At 41.7% G+C, this 19,219-nt stretch overlaps 1 protein-coding gene across 1 annotated transcript in view; it reads left to right on the top strand.

Annotated features, from left to right (window-relative positions):
- Positions 1 to 19,219, top strand: part of MICU1 (mitochondrial calcium uptake 1) — a 123,250-nt gene that overhangs the window by 77,126 nt on the left and 26,905 nt on the right. The window contains exons 8-9 of the mRNA XM_081863583.1: positions 2,203 to 2,400; positions 15,715 to 15,852. Of these exons, the coding sequence (XP_081719709.1) occupies positions 2,203 to 2,400; positions 15,715 to 15,852 (336 nt within the window). The remainder of the gene's footprint in view (positions 1 to 2,202; positions 2,401 to 15,714; positions 15,853 to 19,219) is intronic.

Raw genomic sequence — 19,219 nt, 5'->3', positions numbered from 1 at the left:
AACAAGACTTCCTCCATTCTCAAATCACAGCTGTTTCACAGCTGTACAGTAGTAGATGGGGCTCATCTTGTTGATGATGTCAGTATGGTGTGTATGTGTGCGTGTGTTTAATTCACTCTTAATTTCTGCCCTTGAGTGGGGAGAAGTTCACCTGTCCCTTCTAGAGGTGATTTTTTTAAAAAAGAGATGAAAAATGCAAATAAGGCAGCTTGTGTCTGAAAACCAGGAGGCAGGCCTGTGCTTTTATTGGCCCCATCTTCTGCACATTATCCCAGTCCTCCTACTCAGATGATTTAGTGACATTAGCTGTAACAATATGCCCTTCAGAGGTGCATCATCTCTCCTGCCTCACGGGGAAAATGTGGCACACTGCAGCTACCTATGATCTCTATGGCATTTGAGCATTTAAAAATTGATGGACCTCTGATCGGTATGGAAAGTTGTCTTCTCCCTGGTGCACCGAGACAGCAGTCAGTGCAGCAGCAGATATGTTTCTATCTTAGAGTTGTAGCCTTTCCTGTTTGCTACAGGGTAGGTAGCATTTGTGTGTCACAGAATAAAGAGTGCAACACATCACAAAAATAATTCACCATTGAATCCCTTAATAAACCTGGCCAGGAATGCTACCAGAACTCTGCTGCCTTATCTCTGCTATGTCTTTGTGTTGATTACTTTGGTTGCTTTTCAGCCCACCTGCTTATCCCCCTTTTCTCTACATCTGAAATGCCGAATAACCAGTCACTGCATATGTGAAGGCATAGAGGCTTGCTTTTGTCAGGCTGCATTTCCTAATCCTGAGGACTGAACATTATTGCTGCTGGTGTCAAAAGAGTCTACAGTTTTCCAGATGCCAGGATTTGACTCTAGCTTTTTGGTTGTCTGACAGTAATCTGATGATTGACAGTGAACTGGCAATTAATGTCTGCTTGGACCTATTATCTGTTTTGAAATCTGCAATCCGAGGAGAAGAATAATTTTAAGCATTTGCTTGATCATTTCCCTGCCTGTGTGTTGCTGACAGTCGTAGAATTCTATGCACTCTCTTAGCCATTGCTTCCGTGTGTGATTTTATATCCCTATATGCTCTGATTTCCTTATAAGAGAGCTCTTAAGGAAGCTGCACACACTTGATATGGGAGAAAGGAACCCTTCCTTTTCAAACTCCAGTTTGCCTGTCCAGGTTTTCTATATGCCTTGAATAGTCCTTGAGCCCACTATGTGTTAACCACTGCTCTGAGCCAAAGGGACATGCTTCATTTTGTGTGTGTGTGTTTTAACAAGGTTTTAGGTTCTCCATGGCCCTTCCTCATGAAGGCATATTGCACACTGGTGTGATCTTGTGCATTTCCGTCCTTTTTTTGTCCTTCTGAAATCTGCTCAGGTCACACAGCGGACAGCTTTGAGTGTTGAGCTATTTTTACTTTGTCATCTTTAACTCTGGACAGGTGGGGTTCCTGGGATAAATTTTCAGCCCTCCAGCATTGGAGCAGCGGGTGGCCATCTGGCCCTTACTAACCCTTCCAAATTTTAATGAAGGCATAGTAAAAAGTATGTCCCCCATCTCACTCACAGGGAAAATAACAATGCTTTCAAATTGTTGTTGTTGTTGATGATGATGATGATGATGATTTATTATTTATACCCCGCCCATCTGGCTGGGTTTCCCCAGCCACTCTGGGTGGCTTCCAACAAAATATTTAAATACAGTTGTCTGTTAAACATTAAAAGCTTCCCCAAACAGGGCTGCCTTCAGATGTCTTCTAAAAGTCTGGTAGTTGTTCTTGTTGATATCTGGTGGGAGGGCGTTCCACAGGGCAGGTGCCACTAGCGAGAAGGCCCTCTGCCTGGTTCCCTATAATTTGGCTTCTTGCAGCGAGGGAACCTCCAGAAGGCCTGCAGCACTGGACCTTAGTGTCCGGGCAGAACGATGGGGGTGGAGACGCCCTTTCAGGTATACTGGGCCGAGGCCGTTTAGGGCTTTAAAGGTCAGCACCAACACTTTGAATTGTGCTCGGAAACATAATGGGGGATACTCCATACTTCTGAAAACTTCTGGGTTTGAAACCTACCATGTGTTTAATAATGAATACATATTGTTGTATTCAGTTCAAAGGTGTGTATCTGTGGAGGACCTAGGTTTTAGGGATATGTGATGCAGCCTGCCTTGTTATAGCTGTGTGTTTAACTTTGGAAACCCCTTAGGTTCAGAGCATCATTCGCTCCCAAACTAGCATGGGCATGCGTCATAGAGACCGCTCAACTACAGGGAACACCTTGAAGACGGGCTTCAACTCTGCATTGACCACCTACTTCTTTGGGGCTGATTTGAAGGGGAAACTGACCATCTCTCACTTCTTGGACTTCCAGCGCAAACTTCAGCATGACATTCTGAAGCTTGAGGTTAGTGTCTGATCCGCACACATAATTCTGTTCACTTACTATACTGCTTTGGAAAAGAAGCTATAGTTCTTTAGTTGCTGGCCAGTGTCAACACACGTCGTCTTCAGGCAGCTGCAATGTCCCCAGTACCCCAGCAGAGCACATCAATGGTGCCCCCTTTTCAAAAAGTGACAGAATCCTGGAGTTGCCATTTACATTTCCCATAATTCCCTAGAGTGATGCTACGTCAGGGGCTATGTGGAGAAACAAAAATGGTGGCTTCAAGACTCTGAAACTGTGGTTACCACTAGGTAAGCTACTGGCACCAGCCCTGTTTACTCATGCCCTATAATCAGGAAACCTCAGTCCCACCTGTGGGACATTGCTCTTGCCATGAGTGCTGGAAGGAAGACCGCTCCCTGCTGCAAGGCCCATTTCCACCTGGCTTAGGGGATGGAGCCCAGACTCACCCTGAACAGCTAAAAGAGGCTCCTGGGAGGCCACTGGGACATTGCTGGAACAACTCTTGGTTTGCAGCAACTGGCTAAAATGTTTTAAATGGTTCTCATTTTGGTTCCTCTATTTTGTTTTTGTCAGGTTGGTGTTGGTTAAATGTTTAGTTGGAGTTGGCAGCTATTTTAATTTGGGTATAACTCTAAACTGTTTATTATTGTTGTTGTCATTTTAGTTATTATTGATTTCTATTGGTTTATTTGTTGCTAGTATAGGATATTTTGTTTTTTTATGTTTGATGTTTTGTTGCTCTTTTATATATGTTGTAAGCGACCCAGGGTGGCTGGGGAAACCCAGCCTGATGGGCGGGATATAAATTTAAAAACAATGTGTGTAGCTGACTGATTTATTCACTAAGGAGGGATATTGTGCACATGCACAGACATTATTATTACTGCACATGTCCCATGGCCAAAGCTTTGCATTGGTCAGACTAGCTCTGAGCTTTGGCTTCAACTTGAAACACAATCTGTGAACAATAACTCTCCCACTCCCCACATACACAGAGCTTACTTTCGTTACAGCCATCAGTTTAATGGATTAATAAGCCCACCTCCTTCTCTGTATTATGACATAGTGACATAAGTGCTTAGATGGAATGGGGCAATTTGTTGCATGTGCTTATTTTGCATGTATTACAACAATATGTTGTATTATGTTGTACTCAAAGTCTCTTTCTGGACAGCACCTTCTAAACAGGCTGTAGAGCAGAGTTGGGTGGGGGATTGGATCTAGCCAGTCAGCACCTATTGGCTAGCGTTCGTGACATCAGTGACAGGTGCATTCCTAGCATTCCCCGCTATCTGTTTCATTTTTAAATACCTGACCAAGTTAGCTTTTGCATATCTTTCATATATTTCCTCTTTTTCCCTCCACCCATTCTGTTATGGGCCAAGTGTTGGAAATGCCTATAGTTTGAGTAGTAGATTTGGGGGGTGGGGGTGGCATGGGATGAATTCGGACAAAGTAGGGTGGACTTGCATCATAAGATATGAATATTGTATTTGCATTAATGAGGTCTTGTTCTGGTTTGTCTTGGGGTTTTTTTAGTTGCCCCATCTGACCCCCAATCTCAGTGATGTCTGGCAATAGTTCTTTTTTTGCTTGTGAGCTCAAAAGCTGCATGGATTTCTTTTGCTCGGTGTTATGCAGAAAGGGATGTGTCAAGTTGAACGTGGCTGAGCAGATTTTTACAGAAATCTATATTATCTGTGGTGTCTGGTTTATGTCTAAATCAATATTCACATAAGTCTCACAGAGCCAAAGAAGCATATGCTAATCAGATTTCGAGCTATATATGATCGTTGTGATTTAGTACTACATTTGTTAATTAGAATGTGTTTTTATGAACAACTTAGCTCATAATTGTCTGAAATTAATCCTGCTTCTTCGAGAAATGTAATCAAGTATATACTAGCTCAGCTCTAGATGATGTGTAAAGATTATATTGCCATACATTGTATCTGTATGCTACCAGAAGTTATCCAAATTGTTTGATGCAGTAATTATACTGTCCTTAGTGGGTTTTCATTGGAGCCCTGTGTTCAGGTTTTGCTTCTCGTGGAGAAATTTAAAAAAACCCCAATTGTGGCTGGAATGGTGTCAGGAGTCTCTCAAAGAGGCCACAACTGGGGACGAGGAGGAGAATGTGTGAGTAACGGCCTGTGTAAGAAATATGGATAATCCAGTCACCCTCAATGTATCTTTCTCTTCATTTTAAGAGCCCCCCATCCATATTTTGGGCACAAGGCTTTTAAAATTGTAAACCCAACCAAGCAAGTCAAGAAGGGATGGGTTTGAGGGAAGTTTTTTTAAGAGAAGGTACAGGTTTTCCAAATCTCAAACATGGTATAAAGTCTGAGTAAAGCATAACAACAATCTAGCTAATGCAACTTTCTGATAACCAAGATGCAGACCAGGAAACTGAAACTTAGCATTCCTCGAACTTTAGGTCAGTATGTCAGAATGTCATTTGGTTACATAGGATGTGTCGGTCCTCACTGCAGGCAAGCAGATTGCTAACTAAGCCCAGTCCATTTAAAAGTGTTTGTGTCAACTAATTCGGTCTCCTCTAAGTGATTTAGATTGGCTTTAAAGCTGCATTGGTTTGTTTGCATTCTCCCCGTAGATATAAATACAGGCACACCTGTTGACCAAAGTCTTTATCTCTCTCTGCCAGGTGAATTTATGTTTTATTTCATTCTAGGAAGTCTTGGGCTGCATGAAACTGGAGCTGCCCTCTGTTTATGTGTCATTATCAATTAGTATGGATTGATGTTTGAGCTAATCATAATTGAACTATGCAAGCTTTGAGCCTGGAAAGTTAAACTTGTTGTTGCATGAGATGCCCGGATGCATCAATAATTAAAGCGTATAAATCTTGACTGTGTCCCCATCGCAAGAGAAATGAGAGAATAGTGAAATGGCCCAAGTGTTGCAATGAAAGCCACAATAAATCTCAAGTTACTATACACATAAACAGTATTTAATGTGTGTGTGGCTTTGTTTCAGTGAATAACAATTCAGTGAATATGTTAGAAAACTGACCTTGGATGAGAAAATTATTATTATGCCATTTTTATTTTTTTATTCATTCAATTTCTATCCTCGCAAAAGAGCTTAGTGTTTGCAACTGAAAGAAAAGATAACGGAGGAATGTACCTGCAATGATATGATGCATGCAGATTCATTGATTCTTTTCTGTTTTTTTGTTGAGCCATCATAGATCTTTCTGCTCTGCAAAATGGGAAGGTCTAAACCCAAAGGTGGGTTTAGGCTGGCTGTCCAAGTGGATTCATTTAGAACCAACAACTTTCATTGATCACTTGAACTGCCAGGCAGTTGTGAATATTTCTGTTGTGAACGGCCCTGGGATCTTAGGATGAAAGGAAGGATACAAATTTAAATAATAATGACCATGTTGCATTTTACAGTTGTTCTGTAGGTTAACAAAGCAGAAATTTATGTAGACAAGTAGAGCTAAGTAGCCAATTTCCATTTTCAATGGTCATTTCACAGTAGATCACAGCAGACAGGTGTTCTGAGCATCCTCTCTGGTTTTACCAAACACATACATTCTAAGAAACATAGATGCAGTCTGTTCCCATGTGACATTTTCCTTCTGTAGATGCATTTCTTAAAACCATCAATTTGGTGTATATTGGCATATTTTTTGGCAATGAATAATGTGTAGTGGGGAGAAAGAATTAAGATACATTGGCCTGATTCTATGCTTATTAAGTTGATATATGAAAGAGTCTTTTGCTCATGTACATAGCCCTTTCACTCCTTTTGTAGCACAAGCAGTTAAGCTGGCAAGTCATAGTTTTCCCTGAACCAGAAAACTATGGTTACCAGCTTCAGAAAAAGGCAGCATATTAATCCACAGTTATAAATTGGTTTAGTATCCTTGCCTGGTCAGAAACTGGTCTTCTTCCTGGTTTGGAGAACACAGGAAACTATGGTTGATTAGAGCCTTCCTGGTTTGATTGCTTGTGCCACTGAAGGAGGAATGAAGGAGCTGTGTATTTGAGCAAAATACCCTTTCATATATTGGCTTAATAAGCAGAGATACATTTGTTCAATTTGGATGATCACAGCTTAAACCCGTCTCCAAAACCAACAGTTGCCACAGCCACAATTCCCTTAACAAACTTCTCTTATATCCAATTGGGCAGCTGAAGGAATACTTATAAGGCTTCTGGTCACTTATTCCTGTGTAGCAGTAATAGAAAGTAAGGTTAAGTCATGAATCACTTCTAGATCTTGTTTCTGATGGTCTCATATGTGCTGCTAAGTTTATGAATTGCAGTTTCAGAAGTACTCTGTTTTCTGTCCCATCTTTCTTTATAATCTTCACTTACTGCTACTTCCCATTCCCAGAAACTTCTTGCCCTCCTTCTCTAACCAGGGTTGCAGGAGAAGAAGCCTGCAGATAAAAAAAAGGGGGGTAGCCCCGGATTACTTCTTGCAGACTAAGTTACTTTCATGCATGACTTGAAAGCTAAAGGTGCAGTGCTTCTTTACATAACCTTTTTAATTGCTCATTAAGGTGTTGGAAACTGCCAGAGGCTGCTATTAATTCTATCATTCCGTTCCAGACTGCAGCATATTTGCAAGGTCAGTAGCAGGTCAGAAATATCCCTCAAACACCTGGCATCCATGAAGATCTTGCTATCTTCAGGAGACATACTTTCTAACCCTATTACTGCCCATTATTGTTTTTAAAGGGGTCTTTAGGAGTTAGGAAAAGAGATGGAAATGTTGGAGGTAGCCCAAGGATTTATGACAAGTTATTTCCCTTGCCCTCTTCAAAACTTTTTTATTTTCTTTTTGAGCAAACCCTTCACTGGATCTCCACCCAACTTCACCACCTTTGCTACCAGTTACCTCTCTTATCTTGTCCCCACTGCTTCTCATTCAGCTCATGGTTCTGTTTTTACACCTTGTAGATGTTCTATATGGCACTAGCTTCTTTGTGTTCTGTATGGTAAATTGCACATGGTTGAAGCAAAATGGATGTTAAATAACTATTTTTATTTTTATTTTATTAAAATGTTATTAAAATTAAAATTAAATTTTAAATAATTACAATGGTATCTCGGGTTAAGTACTTACCGGTAATTCGTTCCGGAGGTCCGTTCTTAACCTGAAACTGTTCTTAACCTGAAGCATCACTTTAGCTAATGGGGCCTCCTGCTGCCGTTGCACCGCCAGAGCACGATTTCTGTTCTCATCCTGAAGCAAAGTTCTTAACCCGAGATACTATTTCTGAGTTAGCAGAGTCTGTAACCTGAAGCGTATGTAACCTGCAGCGTATGTAACCTGAGGTACCACTGTACTCGTTTATTGAATAAACTTAAATATTATCTTCTTTAAAAAGAGAAATCTGTGTCTCTACGCAGATTTGTTAATGTTTTGCACTGACATCTTTTACTTTTCGAAAGCATCTAAACAGTCTTCTACTGTCAAAAGCCATTCCCGTGCGGATACAATCAAAACTGGGAGCTGTCCAAAAGCACATGCAATTGGCAGCAGCAGGAGTTGAGCACAGCAGGTTTGCAAGTTAGAAAATGTTGGCCCAGGAGCTGTAGCTTAGTGGTAAACTGCATGCTTTGTAGGCATAACGTCCCATGTTAAGAGCCTTGCTGGATCAGACCAAGGGTCCAATTGGTTCAGCACCCGGTTTGCCACAGTGGCCAAGCATACTTCTCCTGGAAACTTGCCCTCAACACAAGAACTGAACACCCCTTGTTCATTCTGCAGTGTTCCGTTAAAGAATCTTGGGTAGCAGGGCATGAACATACCTTTGCACAAGACTTGAGTTGCTGTCAATCAAAGGAAACAGCACCGAGTTAGATAGAGCAGTGTTGTGACTGGGTTTAGATAGGGAAAGTTCCTATGCTTCTGCAACTTTCTGATTGGAAAGTGGGACAGGGTGGGGCAGGTGGCTGCACTGTTCAAAGGCACTTTGGATCCCGGCATCTCATGCTTCAGGCCAATGACATTGGTTTGAGAGGGAGGGAGGGAGGGAGGGATGGGTGGCAATGAATTTGCCTATGCTGTGAAAGGTTCTTGGAGTATGGGGAAGTGGGAGAGGTGTGCAAAATAGCACATAGGGAGCATGGTGGAACTTTTGTTTTATATTTAATTAAGTAATGTTATTCTTCCGTTCAGGGCCACAACAGTCCCTCTCAAGGGGTTCACATCACACTCATATTATCACTTCCCCAGATGGAAAGCTGCAAACCTGTTTGCGTTGCACCCAACCAAGATGTTCCATGTGTGCAAGGGCTTGCACAACTGATTCCCCTCTCCTCTCTTCTCCCCTCACCCCAGCAGCAAATCTGCTCCAGAGGATTAAGAGGACACCCAGGGGAGGGAGGAGAAGTTCCATTGCAGAAGCACAAACAGGAAAAGTTGGTTGGATGCAACCTTTTGCATTTCCGGCTCTTTGTCTTCATGCAACAAACATTGATTTATTGTTCCCATCTCCTGTCATGTCCAATGCAATCATTTCCTATAGCCATGAATGCCTGTGAAATAGCAAGCGGTGGCTTTATCAGGAAACTCTTTCTTAATCTTTGCTCTCTGGCATCACTGTCCAGCTGGAAATAATGAAAACATTTCCCCCTCCCCTGTCTGTCTTAGACAATCGCTTTGAGGCTTTCCCCTTCTGCCACCGTAGCACAGCGTAAGAAGAGGCAAACTGATTGCTTTGAAATGCCTGCCATGAGCATCCTTGGGACATCTTGTTGCTTTGCATTGCCTGGCTGCAGAATTTTCATCTGCTTTTTGAACTCTGCAAAGCCCAGAATTGCAACTGCCAGCTTAATGCCTTTCCAGGCTGCGTTGCTTTGCTCAAGATGGTGTCTTGCCCACCCCCACTTCTCCCCCTTGCTTTTTATTGACATTACGGAGTATAAAGTAAATTAAATGTCATTCCCACAGTGCTATGCTGGGTTTCATCTTCTCACTGCAGCCAGTCTCCTGGAAATTCTGTTGTTCTCAATTGAAACAGGAGCTATTGGGGCAGAACTATTTTGCTTTATAGGGTAGTTCTGGTCCCAGCTATGGAGAGCTTTCCCTGATTTTGCTGTTTTATAATGATTAGAGCAGGCAGGAGATGTTCAAAAATGCTGATGCTCGTACATCTAAATCGAATCCATCATCCTCAGTGTTTTTGCCTGTACTGTTTTTCCACCTCTTCAAGGCCCACTTCCTCTGACACCAGCAAGCTTCCAGGATTATTATTTTGAACATGTCTTTACAGTGAAATAGCTTATGTTTTCTTAAGCAACATGTGTTTGCAAGCGGGGCCCTAAATGGATGCCAGTCTCAGTTCCTTGGAGATAGACGACAGGAGCAAAGGACAAATAATAAATCTTTTTTCTTGGGTTTGATGACAGTCTTTGCGGGGTTTTGCAGGCCTGTTTCAGCCGTTCCCCAGCTCAGTGCTGGCATTGGAAGAATGTTGCAAGAAATTTAAATAATTGCTGGCTCCCAGGCAGCTTGCTGTACCTCTTCAGCAGGTGGGGGGCAGAAGACAGATTGGTGAATGGTTTTCAGTGTTGTTTGATATCTATTCTGCCCTCCCAAGGGATCCTAATGTGGCAAACAACAAAGTAATACAGGTTTTTTTAAATAAAAAATAAACCATCACATAACCTCAGAGCTAATATTTTCAAGGTTGTGTTGAACAGTGTATTCCGGTAAATCTGCAAGGGATTCCCAGTTGTTCAACTAAAGCAACAGCAAAAAGCCACACATACAAACACATTTAGGCAACCAGAATCTCTGACCTATAGTAACTTTGAGGCAGGTTTGTACTTGTGTATAAGCAGGTCATCTCCAGCAGTATGGTTCATGGTGTGCAGTAGGTAATGGAGCCGCCATTTGATATCTTGCAAGCCATGCCTACTTAATTGATTCATTCTTCCGACCTTGCCTCCTTGCAATCAGCCTCCTGTTGAGGTTGGGCCATTCCGTTGCACCCCTGTGTTGGGTATGGTTGGGTCACACATTTCTTCACCAGGAGTGATTCAAATGGAATGTCCTGTCTTTGGAGAAAGCTGCCTGTTGTGTCTCTGCATGAGTTGATTCTGTGGGGTTGCCTCCTTCCAGTCTAAGCAATGACTTACAGTTCAGTGTGCTTTCAGATTTAATTCAGGGAAAGTTTCCTCACTAATCAGAAGGTTGAAGAGAAAGTATGTTAGTGTATAAAAAGAGGAGACATTGAGTTCCAGCTTGTCATTTCCCCCCTCTTTTCTTAAGCGTCCTTGCCCATTGGCTGATAAGCATTTGAGAAAAGGACAAAAGCTACATTGAAAAATCATTTTTTTTTATTATGATATTGTTTTACTATATGTAGCCTTGGCTCATCACCATTATCTTGTGCAAAATTGGAAAACTCCTTAATGCTTCTTATTCAGTAGTGGTGGGGAGACTTTTAGTGAAAAGAGATTGTCCCTGGTCTCTGCATTTTATTCTTTAAAGTCTCAATGGAAGTTTGATCTCAGGGCAAGTATGTGTGTGTGTGTTTTAACTGCCTACAAGGGCACTTCTAAAAAGAAAGAAGATAACTGAAAAAAGAAATACTACCTCAGAAAATAAATTGGGTTTGATTATTCACAGAGGAGTACTTTCCTTGGGGAATCTATATAACTAGCCATTTTTATTACATATTTAAGTGCTTTTATGAAGTATTTGCATTCAGCATATTGAAGCATTGTGTTCCGCTAGATTAATTTTGAACTTCAAATAGCTCTCCTTTCAATCTGTATTTTAAAAATGTTTATGTGTGTGAAACAGATTATGTGCTACTCCTCTTTGTTTCATGGCTTCTCCTTGGCGCAAATTTCTAGTGCTCTGTTTGTGCCATGATCCTAACCCTATTTATTCAGAAGTAGATTCCCTCCGCTGAGTCCAATAGATCTCCATCCCTAGTAAGCTTAAGATTGCAACCTTAGGGACCACTTCACACCAGAGTCATGCCTCACAGGGTGTGAATCTAAGACTCAGTATTTTGCAGAAGGGATTAAACCCCCAAAAAACTTTTAAGTTTGAACATTTAAAGTGGATTAATGGCGTGTTATTCAGGCATTTTGAGACTTGGGAAGTGATTGGGGAACTGCGTTGAATAGTGTGGGATGAACACGGGAAGATGTGTGAACACACTGCTAGCAAATCAGAGTGCAGGCTTGTTGCAGTATAAACAGATCTGAACAACATTCCATATAGGCAGTGCTTTGTAAGCTTTGTGAAAGCAAATCTGGATGGATGTTGAATAAACACATCTTCTGAAGGAGCTCTCTGTTCTGGAGCAGAATGGCAGGAGTGGAGAGTTCAGGCAGACACAGCCTGAGGCGGTTCTTTTGCCCCTGCAACAGAGCTCGGTTAGGAGTGCTGGCGAATACTGTTTTATTTATTTATTTTAGAAGTCAGGCCTCTTTATTCACTTGGGGGTAACTCCAAAGCATTTCCTTTCTTCATGCAGCAGCACAAGAAGGCTCAGGTGAGCTCTTAAATCCCAGATTTCTCTCTTGAAACATCAATACTTAACCTGCCCTATCAAGCTGTAGGCATGTGGTAAAAAAAGAGCCATCTTTTTACACATCCAGAGAATTCTGATCCATGGCGACCACCAAGGGATTTTCTGGCTTTCTCCTGTCAAGTATAGAGAACAGTTGATGTATTTTTATGCCAAAACAGAGTGCATTGGGGTTGCCGGTTACGTAAGCCATAAATGTAGCATGCTTACTGCAGCCTTCTTCTGTTTTGATGAGCACAGCGGGCACTTGCTTTTGAGTTTCTGGTGAACCTCTGAAATTGGGAAAACCTTAAATGCTGTCAGATCGAGTGACAAATGGCATCTGCTTGAGTGAGTTTGGGTTATTACGCAGTTCTGTCTAAATGATACAGCAGTATTCCAGAGAGGTTTTAACAGCATGAAGGCAGGGATCTTTTTGAAGAGCAGTTTGTCAGGTTAGCACTGGGCTTGTTATATTTCTGTGGCTTGTGTCTCCATTGGCGAGTTTTCTGAAGGGACTGCGTGAATACCAATGGCGAAAACTTTATGCTTTGGATTATATTATTTCGTTTTATAGTTTACTTTAAGACTTACTTAGAGTTATTGTGTCTTCTTTTATAGGCTAGTCTAGGACACAGTTATTGCTCTTCAGGTACTAATGGTCACATTATCTTGCAGCTTATTGTGACTGCAGATAGTTGTGATGGATGTCCTTTTCTCTCTTTTTAAAAGTTATTTTAAAAAAAACAACAACTCTGGGAGCAGTTTTTATTTAATTGCTCCCATGTGGCTGTAAACGTAATAAACCAATGCTTGGTGTTTGTGTTTAAATACACCTATGAAAATGATTTAAAAGGCTGTGTTACTTTGTGTAAATTTATGAGCTCTGATAGATGTTTTGCTGCCTCCATGTTAAGGGGAATAAGCGGATATGCACTAGGTTTGTTCATATTGTAAATTGGGGAGGGTGAGTGGCCCCAATAGATTGCTTTGAAGATATTTATGTAAAAATTTCTATTCCACCCTTCTAGCACCCATGCATGCACTCAGTGTAGCATACAACAAATATGATTTAAGAAAACAAAAAAGTATGTGAACAAGGGTACAGAAAATGCACATTAAAAATGCATTTCAGAGCAACAGTGGCAGAGACTACAGATAGTAATAATCTTCACAGATAAACCTTAGCATGCAAAAGCCTTCTGGAATAAAAGTGTCTTTACCAGCCAGCTGGGGGGAGGGGGGCAGGACAGCCAGAGAGAGTGCCATGTGCACTTTGTGCATCAATACTATGAAATATCTTGCCTTTCAACCACTGAGAAGGCCCTATCTCTTGTTACCATTGTCAAGCATCATTTTCACTCTAGGTGGGTTACAGAGAAGGGCTTCTTCTCCTAATCTTAGAGAGCAGGCAGGATGGCATGGGAGGAAGCAGTCCTCGAGTATCTCTTAATCTTTCATCTGTATAGCATTCAAGAGCTGCACTTTAAAATGAGTGGCACTGGAAACTAAGACAGAATGAGTTTCTGTGTCAAGTACATGAAAACAGGTAACCTCTGAGCAAGGTGCTCTTGTTATTGGGGAAAGGTGCTGGATAGTAACAGGTTATTTCATAATTTGTGTGAAAATGTCAACATACAATAGGGTTGCCATACATCCAGAATTTCCTAGATGTAGCTGGGATTTGGTCGTCAGAAACAGTGTCTGGGCAGAAATTGCTGAAAAGTCTGGGAAAATCCGGATATATGGCAACCAATGTCAGAAGTGTAGATTTTGGTAATTTTCCTTTAAAAAAAAAGCTCAAAAACTTCTTTTTTTGGTTAGCAACAACAACAACTTTGCAAAAAAAAGGAAGCTTAACAACTTTTGTGTCCAGATTTTCACGTTTTGAAATATGGCAACCCTAACATACCACACAGCCACTCATTGTATATATTTGTTCCTTAATGACAATGGATTAGAAAAATATCTAGGGTAACTCTAGACATTACAGTACAAGGAGACTGTACCCACCCCTGTTTCTGCCTCCCTACCATTTAACAGAGTGAGGCAGTTGATTTAGGATGTCATAAAAAGGGCAACAAATTATTTCTTAACAAGTTACTTAATTTATGATAGTTCTGTTTTAGCTCCCATGGAGAGGCACCTGAGGACTTTTCTGTCTCAAGTGCCGAAATAATCTGGGCAGCCATGAGTACTCTACTATGCACCCTGACCGGGGGATTTGCTGTTCTGCCTCAGGCAGCAAAATGTCTTGCACTTGCACTAGCCCTGACCCAGCCTTGGAGGGAAACAAGTCTTGGCCTAATAGGAATTCATACCTGTCTGTCTCCATATGACTGGAAATCACACAGTGCCCAGTTCATCTGTACTAGGGATTTCCCAAGGTCTGCTTTCTGTGTTCCACTTTCAGTCGAAGTATTTGTGTTCAGTGAGCTTTCCAAGTAAATATGAATTTATTAGCCTGGGATTGAGAATACATGTGAGCCTGAGGCTCATTCACCTGATGCATGTGGTAGAAAACAGCTTAAACAGATGGGAGCTTTGTCCTCCTTGCATTCTTCCTCCAGCATTCCCACAACATGCACCTATCATTGCACTTATTTGGATCAATGTGAAACACTTGGTCCCTACAATAGAGTGTTTAGAAGTAAATGCCTCTATTTATCCTGAGGTTCATGTTCAGGTGTCATAGCCAAAATATTTGAATATTGGAAGCATTGAACATGTGCACGTTCCCTTCTCCACTTCCTGAGCTGCAGCAAACAGGAAATCCAGATCAGGCAAACTATACCATATTATACTATATTAGCAATACTTGGGAAGCCAGTTTTAAATAGGTTTTAGAGTCTTCATTACATTTTATTTCATTTCACTTTTACTATGTATACCGCCTTTCTATATTACTATACACAAGGTGATTTACAACAACAGAATATACAAAAAAGAACACACACCCAAAATTCCGGTTTGGAAAGAAATTGTGGTTAATAACACCCACTGTTTACCTGCTTCAGATCTCACAGCAAACTATGCTTGCCAGGGGCCAGGAAGTCAAAAAGGGAATCAGTGTGCTGGTTGAATACTCAGAATGGAATACGGAGGAGCTCACAGTATGTTTGGCTGTGACATCTGAAAAATGTGACCAAGTCTTCGTCAGAAATTCTGACTTATTCCTTCTGAAGAAAGATGCCTTGAAGGAACTGCCATCTCTTTATCCTAGCACTTCTAGTTCAAAGCAGTCTGACTACCCCGTACAAATCAATGTGTAGAATGCCATGTTTTTCAGGCTTGTTATGCATAATGTATTTAATGGCGAAGGGAAAATACTCTTCACATTTTTAGCATGAATGAAAATATTGGATTCATTTAGAAACCAAAACCAATTATAAAACCATGTATACCCATTAGAATCCAAGCAAACCATCTTTGAAGACCATTGTGGTGGTATTTAATAAGATAATGCCTTACGTCCTGAAAAATACAAGACACTAGAAGAAAACAATTACTTGTATGTGCCAGGCTAATCGAGATCTAATGGAGACCCCCCCATTAGAAAACCTGGCTATAAAATGGAAATCAGCATTTTAACATGGCTGCTGGGAATTGTGAAGGGAATGATTCCTTTCCAGGGATAATTGAGAAATGTAGAGTGCTATTGTGAAAGGTCGACTTATCTCCGCTACTGCTACAGCAAAAATTAATTTTTTTTTTAAATCATGAAAGGACACAAAAAGTTGTGGTTTATTGATGCATGAAACTGACAAATCGGTGTTGTTCCTTTTCTGTTCCAGTTTGAAAGGCACGATCCAGTAAATGGCCGGATCACGGAGCGCCAGTTTGGCAGCATGCTTCTGGCTTATAGTGGAGTGCAATCGAAAAAGCTCACTCTCATGCTGAAACAACTCAAGAAGCATTTCCAGGATGGAGAAGTGAGTAGCCTTTGGGCAGTGGAACGGAGATAGGCTGCGACTTATTGTGAGCGCAAATAATGTTTGGCTGGATTGTGGGCTGGCATGTCTGACAGGGATAATCGTATGGATCACCACCGTTTGGTCATACGTGGCAAGAAGAAAATGTGGCCATACAGTTGGGGGGGGATATATGGAGGGGTTACATGTTGGTTTTCAAAGCTCACACTTCTGCATAGCGCTAGGCCCCTGTGTTCTTTTTTTGCCCGAGTTAACTGGGGAAAGATGCATAACCACTGGCGTGACCTTGAATTAATTATCCATTTTGACTGGGTAATTTGTCATTTATATATTATGAACTTATGTGGGGAAAATAAATTATGGAAAGTAGGCTCATAATTTTGAGGGGGGAACGAGGTTGGAGCTGTTGCAGAAGTTAAATGCACGCTGAGAGACCTTGAATAAAAACACTTAAAAGTGAAAGGACATATTTTAATCTGCTAATGAAAGTACTCAGTTATGGCAGCACAAGAATGGCTTGACAGTTCCTTAGGAGACCTGTAGTGCTCCTTTTCTGATTAACTATTATCTGCACGTAACAATTAAACCAAAATGAGAACTGATTAAGAACCTCTGTTTCTGCATTGAAAAGCCATTTCTTGTTCTTCCATTGCTGTAATCCAATTCCAAATAGAGAATATATCAAGATGGTGGGGTCCAGAGCTGGCCAGTGCAACCATCCCCCCTGAGGGAGCAGATTGTAGCTGCTGCGCTGCTCCCCAGTGGTTTTTCTGCTGTGCCACACTGAGGTCACCTCTTCTGAACCTAGCTTAGCTTCTCCCAAACAAACCGCAACCCATAAACGAAGAACAAACCTTATTTACATCTCATGAGTATTCTGGAGAGAGCTGAACCATGAGACTGGATTTGGACGACTGGCAATCCTGAGTCCAAGCCCTAGGGTAGTTAAGCCTGGCATGACAACAACATGACCATGGTTTGGCTTAGTGTGCCTTCAAACCAAGTCAAAATTATTCCCATGTTGAAGATTCAAGGGGTCAGGTCTGAGGCCTGGCAACAGTAGGTTTACCCTAAGACACCTCAAAAAATTGTGGCAGAGGCAAGAGAAATATGGAGAGCTTTCATTTTTTTGAATTGGAGGAGTGATGAGGTCTTGGTCCAAGGGTGGGGAGGAGGAAGGAATAGGCTTTGGTATAGTATAAAAGGTAGAGAAAAGGCTATGAGGATTATTGGAATGAATGGGTTGGCCTAGGAGGAGGTGTAGTGATGGTGCTTGGCCAGAGGAGAAGAGATAATGGACTTTTTAAATGGAATGAAGTTTGACTGATGTGTTTACTTCCTCCGAAGGGGCTCAGCAACTCAAGAGTGTGAACAGAGATAGTGAGTTCAGAGGGAAGCTGGGGCTGGAGATTATGGAGCAAACAGTTGAATGGGACTGTGGGACAAAAAAAATCAGAGTTGAGCATACATAGTTGAAAACGGCCATTAAAAAAGGAACAGTGTTTCAAAGAAAGCCATTGCAATGATAGACTGCAGGTCATAGAAGGAGCAAAAGGTAGAGTTGGTGTGAGGGGAAGACGGAGAGTGAAAGTGACAAACTAATGATCAATAAGGGGAATTTCTCTAGTGGAAAGTCTGAGCAGTTGCTGGAGACAAGATGAAGAAAATAACCACGTCAGGGAGCGAGAGACTTGGTGCAGGTTTCAAGCCAAAGAGATTAGGGAGAGAAGCTCAAAAGCAGCCGAATCGATGAAGTCATTGACATAAATACTTAATTTGTTAACAGAGCAAATCTTTTCCCGTTCATTCAAGAGTAAGTCACCCTGTTTTCAGTGGGGCTCACTCCCAGAAAAAAAAAGCAAAAAAAGAGCAGCCTATAAGAGAGAAACAGAAGGTTGGGATTTAGTCCAAGACAAAGGTTTTCGAACTTCTTTGCTCCAGGCTATCCTTTCTATATCAGCATGTCTGCTGAGGATACCCAGAGTTTATTCCAAGGAACTTTTGCATGCTGCAAAGGAATTGGGGTATAGTCTTAAGTCTAAGATACCAACTCAAGTTTATATAGTCATACCTTGGGTTACAGACGCTTCAGGTTCTGCATTTTCGGGTTGCGCACCGTCCCAAACCCGGAAGTACTGGAAAGGGTTACTTCTGGGTTTCGGCGCTTGCATATGCGTAGAAGCGCTAAATCATGCTTTGTGCATGTGCAGAAGCACTGAATCGTGACCCGCGTGTGCGCAGGCGCGGTGCTGTGGGTTGCGAACGCTGCGGGTTGTGAACGTGCCTCCCGCACAGATCACATTCGCAACCCAAGCGTCCACTGTATTGGGTCTTATTATCATCCACTGAGAGCACTCAGAATGTACCCAGGTCTCCCCTGCAATATTAGGCAAGTCTTTTCAGGGAAGCTTTTCTAGCATTGCAAAGTCTCCTCCTCCCGCAATGTGGGACCTCTGGATCACAGATTGGAAACCCTTGGCTGTTCAGCAGGACATGTGTTAGCTAACTGCACACAAAGGCACACCTACTCTGCACATTAATGCAGATTAACCTACATCTTCTAATCATAACATACGGAGTTTCACATCAAAGTTGTTTGTGGGAAAACATGACATAAGCAAGCATGCCAAAGCCTTTTGCAAAACAGGCTTTTATTGGGGCCTCATTAAAATAACTTGGGCCAAGACTCCATTCCCTAAAAGATTCTGCCAGTGCAAGCTGCATTTTACTAAACTGAGTCAGATACTAGCAAAGTCGCCTGGGGATCATCCTGTAAAACTAGTGGAGGCTAATGATGCCTGAAATATATTCTTCCCGGCATCTCTAAGCCTGAATGGTTTTTGCAAGGGAGCCTCCAAGACAAAATGTGCCTTTCTAAACTGCGGCTAACCATCCTGACTGTTTGGTAGAGTCTCAGTGTCAGTGATGACTTCAGTTCTTCAGAAGGTCCATTTAGCTTTATAGCGTCAATAAAATATTGCTCCAGTAATACTCCAATTCCGGGCACTTGTCTGGAACAGTGGTTCATTAATAGTTTGTAGGAAGGACTGTGTCCTTTTGAGCAACTATTGCATGTTTTTTTCAGGACTGTCAAGAGGTCCCGTCTGCTTTTAACGATGAAGACATGTGTGATTTCATTCATTATCAGCTAATACCTGGAAGTCATCCCTGCAATTAATGTTTCTGTCTCTGGATTGGCCAGAGCCTTAAAGTCACTTAACGTGTCTTTTCCTTTGCTTGCTTTGTGTCAGGAAATGCTCTCCTCTCTTTGTATATAACTCCTCTTCTCCCTAAATAATACTTTAGTCATTGGGGCAATAGCGTGCCTAGTTTGCAAAGCTGGAAATACATTTCTCACTTTCTTCCA

The sequence above is a fragment of the Podarcis erhardii genome (genome assembly GCF_964252035.2).
Source record: "Podarcis erhardii genome assembly, chromosome: 5".
Taxonomy (NCBI): Eukaryota; Metazoa; Chordata; class Lepidosauria; order Squamata; family Lacertidae; genus Podarcis; species Podarcis erhardii.
This window is presented reverse-complemented; position numbering and strand designations above follow the sequence as displayed.